General features: G+C 39.1%; 1 protein-coding gene across 6 annotated transcripts in view; it reads right to left on the bottom strand.

Moving 5' to 3' along the window:
• Positions 1 to 113: 113 nt before the first annotated feature.
• Positions 114 to 13,302, bottom strand: part of mink1 (misshapen-like kinase 1) — a 40,622-nt gene continuing 27,433 nt past the window's right edge. For 3 of the 6 annotated variants that reach the window (XM_079871738.1, XM_079871739.1, XM_079871742.1), the window contains 17 exons: positions 12,455 to 12,721; positions 12,204 to 12,283; positions 12,015 to 12,118; positions 11,425 to 11,519; positions 11,172 to 11,195; positions 9,734 to 9,882; positions 9,471 to 9,591; positions 8,965 to 9,081; positions 8,695 to 8,806; positions 8,006 to 8,161; positions 6,571 to 6,714; positions 6,301 to 6,435; positions 5,545 to 5,645; positions 4,756 to 4,905; positions 4,419 to 4,578; positions 4,056 to 4,195; positions 114 to 3,547 (listed from right to left, as the gene is read on the bottom strand). In XM_079871738.1, coding sequence (XP_079727864.1) covers positions 3,464 to 3,547; positions 4,056 to 4,195; positions 4,419 to 4,578; positions 4,756 to 4,905; positions 5,545 to 5,645; positions 6,301 to 6,435; positions 6,571 to 6,714; positions 8,006 to 8,161; positions 8,695 to 8,806; positions 8,965 to 9,081; positions 9,471 to 9,591; positions 9,734 to 9,882; positions 11,172 to 11,195; positions 11,425 to 11,519; positions 12,015 to 12,118; positions 12,204 to 12,283; positions 12,455 to 12,721 — 2,139 coding nt within the window. In that variant the 3' untranslated portion in view covers positions 114 to 3,463. The remainder of the gene's footprint in view (positions 3,548 to 4,055; positions 4,196 to 4,418; positions 4,579 to 4,755; positions 4,906 to 5,544; positions 5,646 to 6,300; positions 6,436 to 6,570; positions 6,715 to 8,005; positions 8,162 to 8,694; positions 8,807 to 8,964; positions 9,082 to 9,470; positions 9,592 to 9,733; positions 9,883 to 11,171; positions 11,196 to 11,424; positions 11,520 to 12,014; positions 12,119 to 12,203; positions 12,284 to 12,454; positions 12,722 to 13,302) is intronic. The other 3 variants (XM_079871740.1, XM_079871741.1, XM_079871743.1) reach the window with 2 other exon arrangements.

Genomic DNA, 13,302 nt, shown 5'->3' with positions numbered 1-13,302 from the left:
ATTTACAAACATGACCGGAGTCGCATCTGTGGCTCGAGTCCAGTGGTGATGTGTGTATGTTTGAACATACTGGTTCTCAATAGCTTTCGACTGGTCTTGTTTTCTCTCTCGCGCTCTCTCTCTCTCTCTCTCTCTCTCTCTCCCCCCCCCCCCCCCGCTCTCTTTCCTCTGAGGGAATAATGAACAGCACACACGCGGATATAAACGCAAAAATAGCTCTCCTATTCACACATGCACAGTCGCACACCCACACGCTCGCTTTTATAACACTCGCTGGGAAAAAGAGGGGAGAGAGACGAGTCGAACTGAATGTACAGCTCGACAGGGAGAAGCTTTGTGCTCCAAAAAAAAAATGCTATTACATACATAAATGCAATTCTTTATTCATTTCTACTGACAAGGTTACGTTCATTATATTCTTTTTTTGTCAATTCACATCTATTTAGGTCAAAAATAAGAATGATTCAGGGGTTATATATACACATACATTTCCACCCGACAGGCCATGGTAATCCAAATATAAACTCTTCCATCTAATTAATAAAGCACATCTCCCCTCTATTTTTTATTTTGTTGTTCATTATATCGTAATTCTGCTATAAAAACATAAATTCTGTCATTAGCGTGAATGCTGTTATACACATTTACTTTTAAGCATAAAGGCAAAATCTCAGCAAATTCCAAGAGCTCTTGGGATGCCAGGGACTGTTACTTCAAACGCATGCGAGCAGCTCCTCACCATGACAACCCGAACCTTTTGTGAACCTCCGGCATGAAAACCAGAGGCTTTCCCTGTTTGGCAAAATGATATAGCCACTGAAATGGGAGCTACAAGCATCACCATCACGCACTTTGGAACAAAGAGCTCATCGTGTCATGTAACCGTAGGGCGTTTGAACTGCATTATGGTGTTAAAGAAACATCTAAATACTGCGGAGGAACGCACTGCCTTCAAACTGGAGGAATGGACTCTATATGGCATGGCTTTGTGCTAAAACAGAGTGAGAGGAGCCTGTCTCGGTGCTCTGGCTATTGTCAGTTTAAGTGCACTTTGTTGGCACAAGACCTATAACTGCGCACTGGACTTATTCTCTTCCCTGAACTTCAGTTCTTATTGAAACAATCACATGCTCACACACACACACACACGCACACAATCGATCAAATACACCCAACCCTAATCCAAGGCACTGTTATTTCAGTAAACATGGCAGTTTGATTTACTAAGCAAGAAAATGCTTAACTTCAATAGCAAGTAAAAGATGAGGGGCGAGAAGAAAATTAAATAAGTCTCAGAGAGAGTGAATCGGTTATAATGGCACAGTAGTGTTCAAGTACAGTTTGATTTCGCACACCTACAGATGATGAAAAATCAAACTATTAGTCTCCGCCTCTCTCTGAAATGCAACCATTTATAATTATTTGTCTGAAGTGTTGCGCCGCAATGTTAAATGATGACTGACTGAATGTGTCATTGGCATTTAGTGCTCGTCTAGACTGTGCGACAGCAGCCAATGAGTCCAGCGAGAGGGGAGGGGCAATTAGGTAACCCATGATGATTGTACCGCCACAAACTACTTTACAAATCAGTGCTAAAATCATTTCGTGTTAATAACTACAAAAAAATGTTCAGGAAGGACCAAAGTGCAACAAATATTAGAGTACACAAACTTGTTACAATGATACAATGGTATAATACCATCTTTGTCAAATAGGGAATGAGAAATGAAAAGACTAGATTGAGAAGGTGTTCTATTCATGTAAATGTAGATTATCTGCATGGAAATGAGTGAAAAGTTTGAGAATAATCTCTGGTCTAGTATTGCAGAGCTGGAGACAGTAACACCAGGCACAAACCCGTCACTAATCCTTAAACTATTGCTTTATAGTAGTGATCCTACTGTATCTTACCGATTCATATTTCCACCGCTCACTCTCTCTCTCTCTCACACACACACACACACACACACTTCGTTTGCACACTGTCAGATAAACAAAAGAATATTCTTGCTCCAATCCACCCAAGTCTTTGTATAAAGCATGACGTTTCTGTTGCTAAAACATGGTGGGGTCCAAATATTAAACAAAAAAGTCTGATCAAATGCACACGTCCCTGATGAACTACAAGCCTGCCTAAAAAAACTACACTTTCCAGAAGCAATTTTGACAGCACAAACTTGACTCGGTTATGAAATCACTCTCAAGTGTATTATGCAGTCGTGTAGCGATTGTACTCCTAAAAAAAAATCATGTGCCTACTGAATACAAATAAGACTTATCTAAATACGATCATGACTGCTATGTACAATTTACATTGCGACAACCGAACTATACGTTTATGCTGCCAAAAAGTGCTTTTAATCATATCCGGAGTAACTTACTGTATCTTCCTGCCTAAAATCAGAATAACCCAAGAGAAACTCCCTCGTGAAACTTCGAACAAGAACGAGCACACAGCACGTATTGCAATAGAACAGCTATAGAACAGCAGATAATAAAAGTAGGAATAATACCAAATACGTTTACGTACGGAGAATATTAAACTGTAGTATATATATGATGATACTTCTCACATAGAAAAAAAAAGTGCTTTGAAAAGCGAAACCAGAGACTGTTGCTCTATTATGGGTGACTTGGTCTCACCAGCTGACTAGTGGAAAAGTAAAACGCAAGATTCTGCTTTGTAAGCGGCCACCAACATTTCCATCGAACAAACAGTTTGGTGACATAGGCGTCAGATTATTGTTTATACATCAAGAAAGTGAAAACCTTCCCTCGTTCGGAAGGGAAGCCGTCTCAGAATATGTTAAAACTCATATTGTTAAATCAGTTTCTAAACTTCTACTTGTTGAAAGAAAGCATTATATCACTTTTATCTGAAACTCTGAATGCAACCATTAACAAACAACTACTACACTATACAGTGGAAATGGAAAATTACAGATGTTGCAGTACCACCTCACACCACTGGAGTTTCAAGTTGTTTCTGCTGCTCAAAGTAGCTTATAAAGTCTCTCAAACACACACACACCGCTGCTGCGTCGCAAGACGCGCAACAATTGAACGATTCTCGTAGTTTACACACATTTCTAGTAGAATAATGTACAATTATCCTTTTTGTCTGGTCCTAAAAACTTCAGAAATATCATCGGAGAGGAACGTTGGCCCCAGTGAGCTGAAAGCTAACCCATAATTAGATGAACACCACATTGAGGTCAGCAGCGCGCTCACGGCAGACACACACACGCCTAGTACAGTTGGCTCAGAGATCACAGGAGAATGGTGAAGGAGTGTCTTCAGGAAGATGTGAAGTAAATAACTATGTGTGTGTTATGTCTGTAGGAGTGTGTGTATTTACACAGTGTGAGAGTGTATGTGGGTGGTGTTGTGTGTGAGGACTCTTTATCTCTTCAGTGTTTGTATGTGTGCACACAGCAGAACCTATGTTTATGTGGCGGCTCTTTCACCAGTTCATAATGCAGTTTCTGTTGAGGGTCATAAAGTAGACCTGACTGCTGCCGCCAGAACGCACTGACGCAAAAAACACCTGAAAGAAAGAAAGAAAAAAACATGATTGCATTATAAAGTGGATGAGGATTTCTACTGAATTGATATTCAGTTAATAGTAGTAAATAATATTTTAAGTATTACCCTATTTTAAAAATCACAAAAAATTACATTACTTAAAATTATGACACCCTTCAAGTAACATAATTTGTTCTCTACAGGAAAATCTCAATTTTTCTCAATTTTTACAGCAATTGTAGTGTATTATCATCATATTTTTTTAAATACATTTTGGTGATGTTTATTTAATGTTTCTTGCACGGGGGGGGGGGGGGAACAAATCAGGGGTTTAAACTGTATTTAGATATGTACTTTTTGTGTGTAACAGAATTGTAAAACTTGCAGACATCATAGACCATAGAATACATATAAACCTCCTGAGGTTTAGTTAAGTATCCACTCTAGTATCTGCATTTATTTTGAAAAAGAGGCCCTATTTTGTACCCCATTTGTGCGAAGTGCAGTGTGTGTGTGTGAAAATGTATCACCTTGTCATTTCTTTCACACAGGAACTTAAGCCTCTGAGCTCTCTTGTGCATGAAGACTCCATCCAGGTGTCCCGTCTCAACAGAACGGATCTCAATGGCTTTCTCTCCCCAGCCCATAATCTGATTAGAGCAGATGTGAGCTATATGCGTAACACAAAGAGACATAAGAATATTTTATCATTCACTTCATTAATACGGTCTCTAAGGTTCATCTACAACAAGAAAAATATATTGCAACACAATCCTCTGTTGGATAATTTGTGTATTTGAAACAACTTATGTGCTTTCATTCAGACAGGCCTTTCCCCATTTTCGCGATTCTGCAGAGAGAAGAATATGTTTGTGTGTGGTGTGCACACTCACCCACTGATGTGGGCATTTCTCCCCACTGCAGCACTACATCTTTAATGATGCGTCCATACGTGTTGACATAAACGCCCTCATCCTCATAGCACAACAGCATCTCCATCCCATCTGAATTGGGCAGGAATACAATGGCGTGAGGAATCACCTGTGACTGGATCTGACAGATGCGAAGAAAGTAAGAGAGAATGAAAGAGAGGAACAAACATCAAAAGAGACTCATTTCTCTGCAAGTATCCATTAAACGTTCTTCTTTATTTTCCAATTGATCAACAAATCACTGATCGCTTCCATGTCATCTTGTGAAAAAGGTGCATCACATGACAGCGTAACTCACATGTACAGGAATGTAGATGTCATAGTTGTTTCCAGAGTCAACATCAATGGCATGGAAGCCAGCACTTGACCCATAGATGACTTTTAACCTCTGACCCTCTTCCACTGTGAGGTCAACCAACAGAGGCCTATGTGGCAGGTCTCCAAACGACTGGGAAGAAAGACACATACGAATGAGTCGAAGGCTGAAATTACAGCACATTACAGAGATTGTGTGGAATGATGAAGTGAATCTTTTACAAAAATTTGCCAAGGTAGTTAATCCAGTGTTTGTCCCGTTTGCTGTAATATTGTAAAGAAATGCTTTACAAAAAAAACCTCAAAGTGAACTTGAAACTTGCTACTTGTAAACAAAAACTGCACTCTCTCTCTCTCTAAAAAAGATACTTGCTACTTTCTATTACTATTTAAATATAGTATAGTATTTATTATTCCTTGCACTACCAATTACAAGTTTGAGGTCGGCAAGATTTAATAAAAAAAAAAGTTTTTGAAAGAAGTCTCTTATGCTCTCCAAGTTGTTTTTTTGTTTTCCATTAGAACATACTTTAAAATGTAATTTATTCCTGGAATGTCAAAGCTGAATTTTCAGCATCATTACTCCAGTCTCTTCAGTGTCACATGATCCTTCAGAAATCATTCTAATATGCTGAACAAAAAAATCTCTTTCTGACCCCAAAATTACCCTCAATTTAAAAAAACAACAACCTTGTAATGGCCAGTAAACACCATGTAAGTCGAGCACATGATAAATAAACCAATCTGACAATAAGAAAAACTTGTGGTCTACCTTGAAGGCCATGAATTTGTGGTAAGGTTTGGGAGCCCAGGCGTAAACCTCCACTGCATTCTTCATAGCGATAACCAGAAACTTAATCCTTTCATATTTCACTGAAAAAAAAAAAAAAAAGTTCATAGCAACTTTAATAAATGTAATGAAGTACTTAAAAGTGACGTATCTGAGGTGGCTACGGAACTGTAGACACCTCAGTTCAAACGAGCAAGACAGCGCGGAGCACGAGTCTTCCACTTTAGTCCAAGTTATAGCACACACACAAATTATGCATGAACATCAAAAAATGTTTAAAGATACAGTACAACTTACCGAAATGAATCAATTCCTCAATCAGTGTTTCAACAGTGGATAATCAATCAATCATCTTGTGAACAATGCCACATAATGTTGCATTTACCTCAGTAAAGTTATTCAGTGTTCACAGTTCACTAGTTGGCTATCAAAAACACTACAGAGGAGCTTATTTACTGTTGATATGCATGTTTTAATAAATTTGCCATCAAGACGAGTGTTTATGAATTGCATTTCAGTTATTTTCAAAATGATTTCTGAAAATAAATACCAGTTGAATATAATAACTCTGTTGTTAATATTAACATCTAATACTATAGTAAAGTACCAAATGAGATTGTTCCTTGTATAGTTTACAGCATTATTTAGGAGAGATTTTTTCCTTAAGAAAATCTAATTATCGGTATCTGCAGATAAGGAGAAATTTATTATCAATGCAGTCTATAATTGTACACTTACCAACTTTGTAGTGGACACAGCCCTCCATTTCCCCTACAGTGGTCCAGCCCTGTTTCTTCTCCACCTCTGGGTCATTATGGAGGATTTTATTCCTCAGCCAGGCCAGATAATACACACGCACCTTATTCTTCTTGCCTGAGAGAGAGATACTGAACATGAAGATCCTCTAAATGATGTGCTTGTATGTATCCATGTGTCCTCCTAACAGAGTGATGAGTAGATGCATGTGTGTATGTGTTTGCGTAAGTGATAAATAAGTCCGTGTATAACCTGATATAGTGATGAGGAGGTTCAGTCCCTCCAGAACGTCCATCTGCTGAAACCTGCGTGAGTTGATCAGTGGATAAACTTTACCCTGGCCACTTCGATCCAGCAGCTTCAGACCGTTCTCTGTCCCCACCAGCAGATTCACACCTGACAGAACAAGCACAGTTATAACACACACCCTTCATGACCTATAACATGCACAGGCAGTGTTTGGGGAGCTACTCTCAAAAATATAGCTTGTCAAGCTTTGGGCTTCACTGAATTTAAAGTAGTTCAGATGCAGTTAAAACTATTTTGGTAAGGCAGTTTGACAGACTCTGAAGGAGTAGCAGCAAAAAAAAAAAGAAAGGAAAAAAGATACATTGTTCAAAACAGCAGAAAACTTTGTGGTGAAACTTAAAAAAAAAAAAAAAAAAAAACTTAAGTATTGAATTCCAGGCACCTAGAAATGTTTGGAGCTAAGAAACATGACCCAATGGCCGTTTCTATACTTTTTGTCCATATTTTATGTAATTTGGCCAGTGGGTGGCACTGCCACCAAACTAGTCTTGCACATTCAGAGAATTAAGGCAATGACAACAGAAAGTTCATATCAGTACATCAAAGAGTTACACACACATAGCCTTACTTCCCGTATGAACTCATATTGTGACAAATGCTGTAAATAACTCGACTGCCAAGTGACAAGCTGATGAAGCAGGACAAGTTTGGAAAAGATTTGGGCAGAAAATGTCAATGGGCAGAAAGTTGAGTTGAAGGTAGAAATCACTTGCTGCACTGGCATCGCCGCAGAACCAGAGGAAACTGTCCTGTTTCTAGGACACTTGCTTCAAACATTTTTAGCTTAAATATGCATGGGTTTGAGGGACATTGAGACACGTTCTCATCAACGTGCCAAATTGTGCATACTTCACACAAAACACACACCAATGAGCTAAAATTACCCGAAATGACCCAGTGGTACTTGCAATCAAGGACATTTTAAAAGGGCTCTCGATGCGCTAACTTGGACATGTCTGTTTTGTACGCTAGCTCAAGTTGTTAGCAGCTCTCTCAAAAGCAGATATACATGTGTTCAGATTGCGAAACTGAATTGTTAAAGTCACCATGAAATCAAAATGGACAATTTTATGGAATAGTGCAGTATTTATTATAAATAATGTATCCATGCACATTTTTAAAATGCATGTGCCCTCGTAATCTTTAATAAAAAAAAAAATCCTGTTTACTGGCGCAAGGCCTGAACAACCTGTCACTCACATGAGATCACAGCAGTAGCAAACCACAACGGTCCAACCATCCAATTGATTTCCGATGGACAAAATCAAGTCCCGCACTACATTTTTTCTAGTTCGAGAAGCTATTTCACTTTAGATAAACGTTGCTTTCACACACACACACACACACACACACACACACATTCTCGTTCAGCTCTTACCCCAGAGAGCAGCACAGAGGATTTCAGAGTTGAATCTCTTCTTGTATTTGCGGATTTCAGGAGTGTCACTAACTGGACGAGTGTTGGTGGGATTGACATTGACCATGGAACCTTTCCTTACTTCCAGCTTCAGCTGCTCAAAACGTGAGCCCAGACCTACAACACCCACAAACGACACGAGCAGAGAACCGAGAAGCACAGCAGTGAGTGATTGAGTCATCTGTCAGCAGCAACTTCACAACAATCAAGCAATGATCGTAAATTCTTTTCTTAATCAATTCTTTTGTTTTCCAGTAAAAAACACATAAGGATCCTTAAAACAAGATACACATACTTTCAAATAGATTAACTCTTACGTCAAAGACACACTTCAAAGACTTTAGATATACAAAGACAGTACACTCATATTACTATGAACGGATAAAATAGGAGTTGAAGTGTTGTGAAGGCAGTCAAATGCAAATATCTGTTGCAGTGTGACGTCAAATGGACAGAGGTGGAAAACAAGTCTTTTTGGTTGTTTTTAATAGTACAGTGACCTCTTATATGTCAAAAGATCAAAGAAAATGTGATTCATTGTGTCATGACCCCTTTAATGCTATTTGAGCATTAGAAACAACATTAATGGGACAGTTCATGCGAGATTGTATAAAAATACCTAGCAATTGTCAGTCAATTTAATACCGTACCTCCAACAGAGATGTTATCTCCTGTGCCCCCTGATGGTTGGTACATTCCTAGGTCCACAAAGGTAGTAAAAGAGGACTTTCCAGAGGCCTTTACCAATCCCCTGGACTGATACTGAAATTGATTGCATGATCTTAGTTAATCAATCAACTACACACATGTTGTGCTTGTGCAGTGTATCTGTTTATCACTCAAACAAAGTAAGAAAACATGATACAATTATATATGGTGGAGAGAACGAAGCTTTTAAAAGTTAGGTGGGCAGAGCTCACATCATAGGCAGAGTCTTTCCCAGGGGAAGAGTGGGAGGCCGAGTCTGTGGGAGAGTGGGAGGGCTGAACCACATCAGGCAGGTTGGTGTATCCATTATGACTACGCTTCTCTGGAGTCTGCCAAAAACAAACACACAGAAGCAAACACATATTGGCACTGGTATTATTCATGTTCTACTTGATTTCACATAGGAAAAACACAGTCCATCAAAAGCAGTAAGCCCTTTTTTTTTTTTTACACATGCAAACAAACACTCAAAATATATTTTTTGTGCGCCAACTCTCAAACTGTAGGTAGTGAATCACCCCCCAAACATAACCCTCACGAAAACTTACATTTTTACATTTTATTTAAGAAACGTTTAGTAAGTTTAATTAGCCATTTAAATTAAAGGGACAGCTGGATGTCCTTATAATGTGGGTGTAGAGACCTGAAACCTGAATACATTAAATCCTCAATGTAGGTAAAACCAGTATGTATATATACACACACACACAAATCCTACCCTTTGTACAAGCATGGTTTGGTCTCCATATCCTCCAGCACGTTCTTCGTCTCCTCCTTCACCTTCCTCCTCCTCATGGACCACCATAGTGTTTACAGAGTCAGAATCTGCATCACGTGGGCTGATACACACATTAAAAGAAAACAAATGAAAACCAAAAAACAAATCATCCAGACAATTTTTTTTTTTTTTACAGACTTTGTACCTAACATAGGGAAAAAAAAAAAAAAAAAAAAAGAATTCACACAATTGTTGTCTCCTACCGGTCAGTAGGGCTTTCCTCTTCTGCTCCCTCTCCACTCTCACTCTCTTCACTGCTTTCACTGCTTTCTGAGGAAGAGGAGTAGTCATTAGCCTTCACCGGGGGCCGCGGCTGCTCCTCTGCCCGCTCTTTAGAGTAGAGCCCATGGTCCTGACACATTCACATGAAGAAGAAATCAACAGGCAAGTGAGCAACACTTCATCACATCTCACATCTAGAGTCACCATTACAATAACATTGGATCTCCCCAGATTAAGTCAGACCATAAGATTTTGATCATGCATTCTGGCTTTCAAAAGCTATCTGGGTGTGGTAATGGGATCTTTGGTGGGGAAGGTGAATGTGGTTATACAAAGGCTGTGAGCGTGGGACTGTCCCTCTACAGATGCGATGGTTGTGGACTGGTGTTCAGTTGAAAACAACAGGACAGAGATTTCCGGGAAAAAAAACTTGAGATGCTATGCAATGTTCTGAGATGCATGTGTAAATAGCGCATCCTCAAAACATTTTTAATATATCTTATTTTGTATTCCACAGAAGTAAGTCATACAGGTTTGGACTGACTTGAGGGCCAGTAAAGAATGCCATTTTTTTTGTGAAATATCCCTTTAAGAATGGATCCCTGCAAAAATGGATTGCTGTAGACACTTTTTGTCTATTTAATGCTTTTCTCATCTGAACTCATCTTCATTGGTATGCCTTTGTCAGAAAATATACAGTACTGTTCAAAAGTTTGATGCTGGTAAGATGTTGTAAAAAATAAGTCCCTTTTGCTCTCCAAGGCTGCATTTATTTTATTAAAAATGTTTTCTATTTTAACACATTATCAAATTAATTTATTCCTGTGATTGTAAAGCTGAATTTTCAGCATCGTTACTCCAGTCTTCAGTGTCGCTTGTTCCTTCAGAAATAATTTTATATGCTGATTTGCTGCATTTCTTATAATCAATGTTGAAAACAGTTAACTACTTAAACATTTGTGGAAACCCTGATTCGTTTTTTCTCAGGATTTTTAAATGAATAAAAAGTTCAATAGAACAGCATTTATTTGAAATAGATAATACAAATATTTTGTAACATACATGTCTTTACTGTCACTTTGATCAATGTAATGCATCCTTGCTGAACAATAGTATTATTATCTTTAAAAAACCCCAAACTTTTGAATGGTATTGCATATGGTAAGTGATAATTGATTCACTTGATTAATTCATCTGCATATCCAAACCGTAATTAATTGGATTGACAGACTTAATATTTTAAATCTTATGTAATTTATGCTGTGATTCACCAGAATTACATTTTTATTATTCATTATTTTCAAAATGTAATGAAAAAACAACATTCATTTGACAATTAGCATCATTATGAGAAAATGCAAGCATGCAAGAACACACACCGATACAGACTCATGCTGATACACGGATACGGGCACTGACCTCTCCTATCGCTCTCTTATAGCTCTGAGGGCAGGAAGAGGGAGGAAAAGAGATTGATGTGAGGAGAGAGGGATGAGAAGGATAAAGGAGCAGAGGAAATGTAAGGAACAGAGGTTAGTGTTTAGAGGAGGGCCGAGTGTGTTCATTCTATACAAGACACAGGTGAACGATTTGGGACTCTATGTGCATGAGTGAGCATATTTTAACATGCGACTCTTTTGTTTGTGTGTGTGTGTGTGTGTCTGTGTCTCACCGCTGGCCTGCTGGGCCTCGATGAGGTTCGGGATTCTCCTGGTTTGTGTCGGCCGTCATGAGAGAGGGTGGGGGAGGAATCCATCTTGGACGAGCCTGAAATGAACCCGCAACAACATTATATATAATTATAATTCCTTATATACATTATAATTCCTGCAGACAAACCCTGTTTTCCAACTGCAAATGTCCCCAGATGTTCCCAGATGGATTGGAATGATTAAACATTATTTTCTATTATCTAACATTCATACAAACCTTTTTATAACATTTATTAAGCAGAGCCACTTGGATTTTATGTGAAAGTACAATTATCTGTAAATATTTGTGGTCCTGGTCCCCCATGCACAAGGCAATGGTGGCACCAGCACAGAAATACTCATAATTCTGCTTTTCTGCAGGACAGGTGAACATGTATTGATTCATTTGTTTGGGATTTTTATAAGCTAATCTTGCTTTTCTCCCTCCCAGGATTTTTTGCGGTCAAATTGTGGCAATAAGACAAATTGCAAGCTAACGCAAAGATTGCAGTGTGCTTGATTTTGCACTAAATTCTGCAAGTTGGCAAAACACAACCCACACAACACTCACTGAGTATGCGGTGTCTCTCTAGAGAGCCGGTCTGTGGCAGGTTGGACATGATGCTCATGCTGTCTCCTCTCTCCCAGCGCTCATTGCGACTCAGATCGGGATTACTGACACGGAATAAACACACGGTGCAGGAGTCAGTGCAGTCATATGATTTGTGTCACTTCAGTTGAATGTGTGTGTATATGTTACCTTGCTCGGACTGGGTGTCTGATACCGGAGGAGAGATTTGTGTTCAGTGCGGTGGCTATGGAGGCTGTTCTCTGAGGAATCTAAGGGAGAGAGAAGGACAAGGGATTATGGGAAAATGATACATTAAACCACAATGATATTAATAATCACCTATTACATTGTGTATTTGCACAAGCTGTTTGCACACACCTGAGCTTTACAAAAACTGTATGAGAGAGAGAAAGAAAACAAAAAACAATATTCTGTCTTACTTTAGGAGGTTGTTCAATCTCAGGAAGACGGATCCAGGGTCCCCGGTCGTCTCTCATTGGTCGAGACTGAGGGGCAGGGGTCTCTGAGGTGGGGTCAGAGTTCTGACGGACTAGTTCTCTGGAGTGTAGAGGACGAGGTGTGGGTGTGGGAGAGGGATCCTGGGTGGGGAAGGCGGACATGGTCTTAGTGGGCTGATCACAAAGAGACTGGGAGCGAGGGACAGGAGCAGCGTACGGTTTTAACGGCACCAGGTGGGCCATCTGGAACTACGGTAGATGGGAGTGAGGACAAGAGGACAGGATAAAAGATGAGACATGAGCCAAAAGAAAAGTGAGAGGGTAAAAGGTAGGCCAATTGGGCAAGGTTAGATATTTATTTTTATTTGAGAGAGAAATTAGGATTTTTTGTTTGTTTTGCAAAAGGGGTTTAGAAGAGTTTTAGAGTGCGTAAATCAGTAAAGCAGTTTACAGGCAATGAGGGTTGGGCAGCAGAGTAAGGTAGAAGATCAAGTGCAGGATATGCAAGTGAAGAGGATGTTCCCAAAAATGTTGGAGGATTACAGAGGAAGCGAGTGGGCCCCACAGGAAAGAAAAAGAAAAAACAAAGTCAATGAAAAGAGAGTTAAGTGTTAGCCAGAGCATGCAGCATTAAAGAACAGAAATGATGACATCCTCCTGCAAATCACTGTTTTTTTTCGTTCTTATCAAGGCTTTTTATGGATATTATTAATCAATTAAAATGAAGTACATGATAAATGACTATTAATTCATCAAAAAAATAATGGCTAATAACAACAAATCAATATATGCTGGAGAAAACCCTAAAATGTACACTACCGTTCAAAAGC

This window comes from Squalius cephalus, assembly GCF_949319135.1.
Source record: "Squalius cephalus genome assembly, chromosome: 5".
Taxonomy (NCBI): Eukaryota; Metazoa; Chordata; class Actinopteri; order Cypriniformes; family Leuciscidae; genus Squalius; species Squalius cephalus.
The sequence above is the reverse complement of the archived record's forward strand: the minus strand, read 5'-3'. Positions and strand labels throughout refer to the sequence as shown.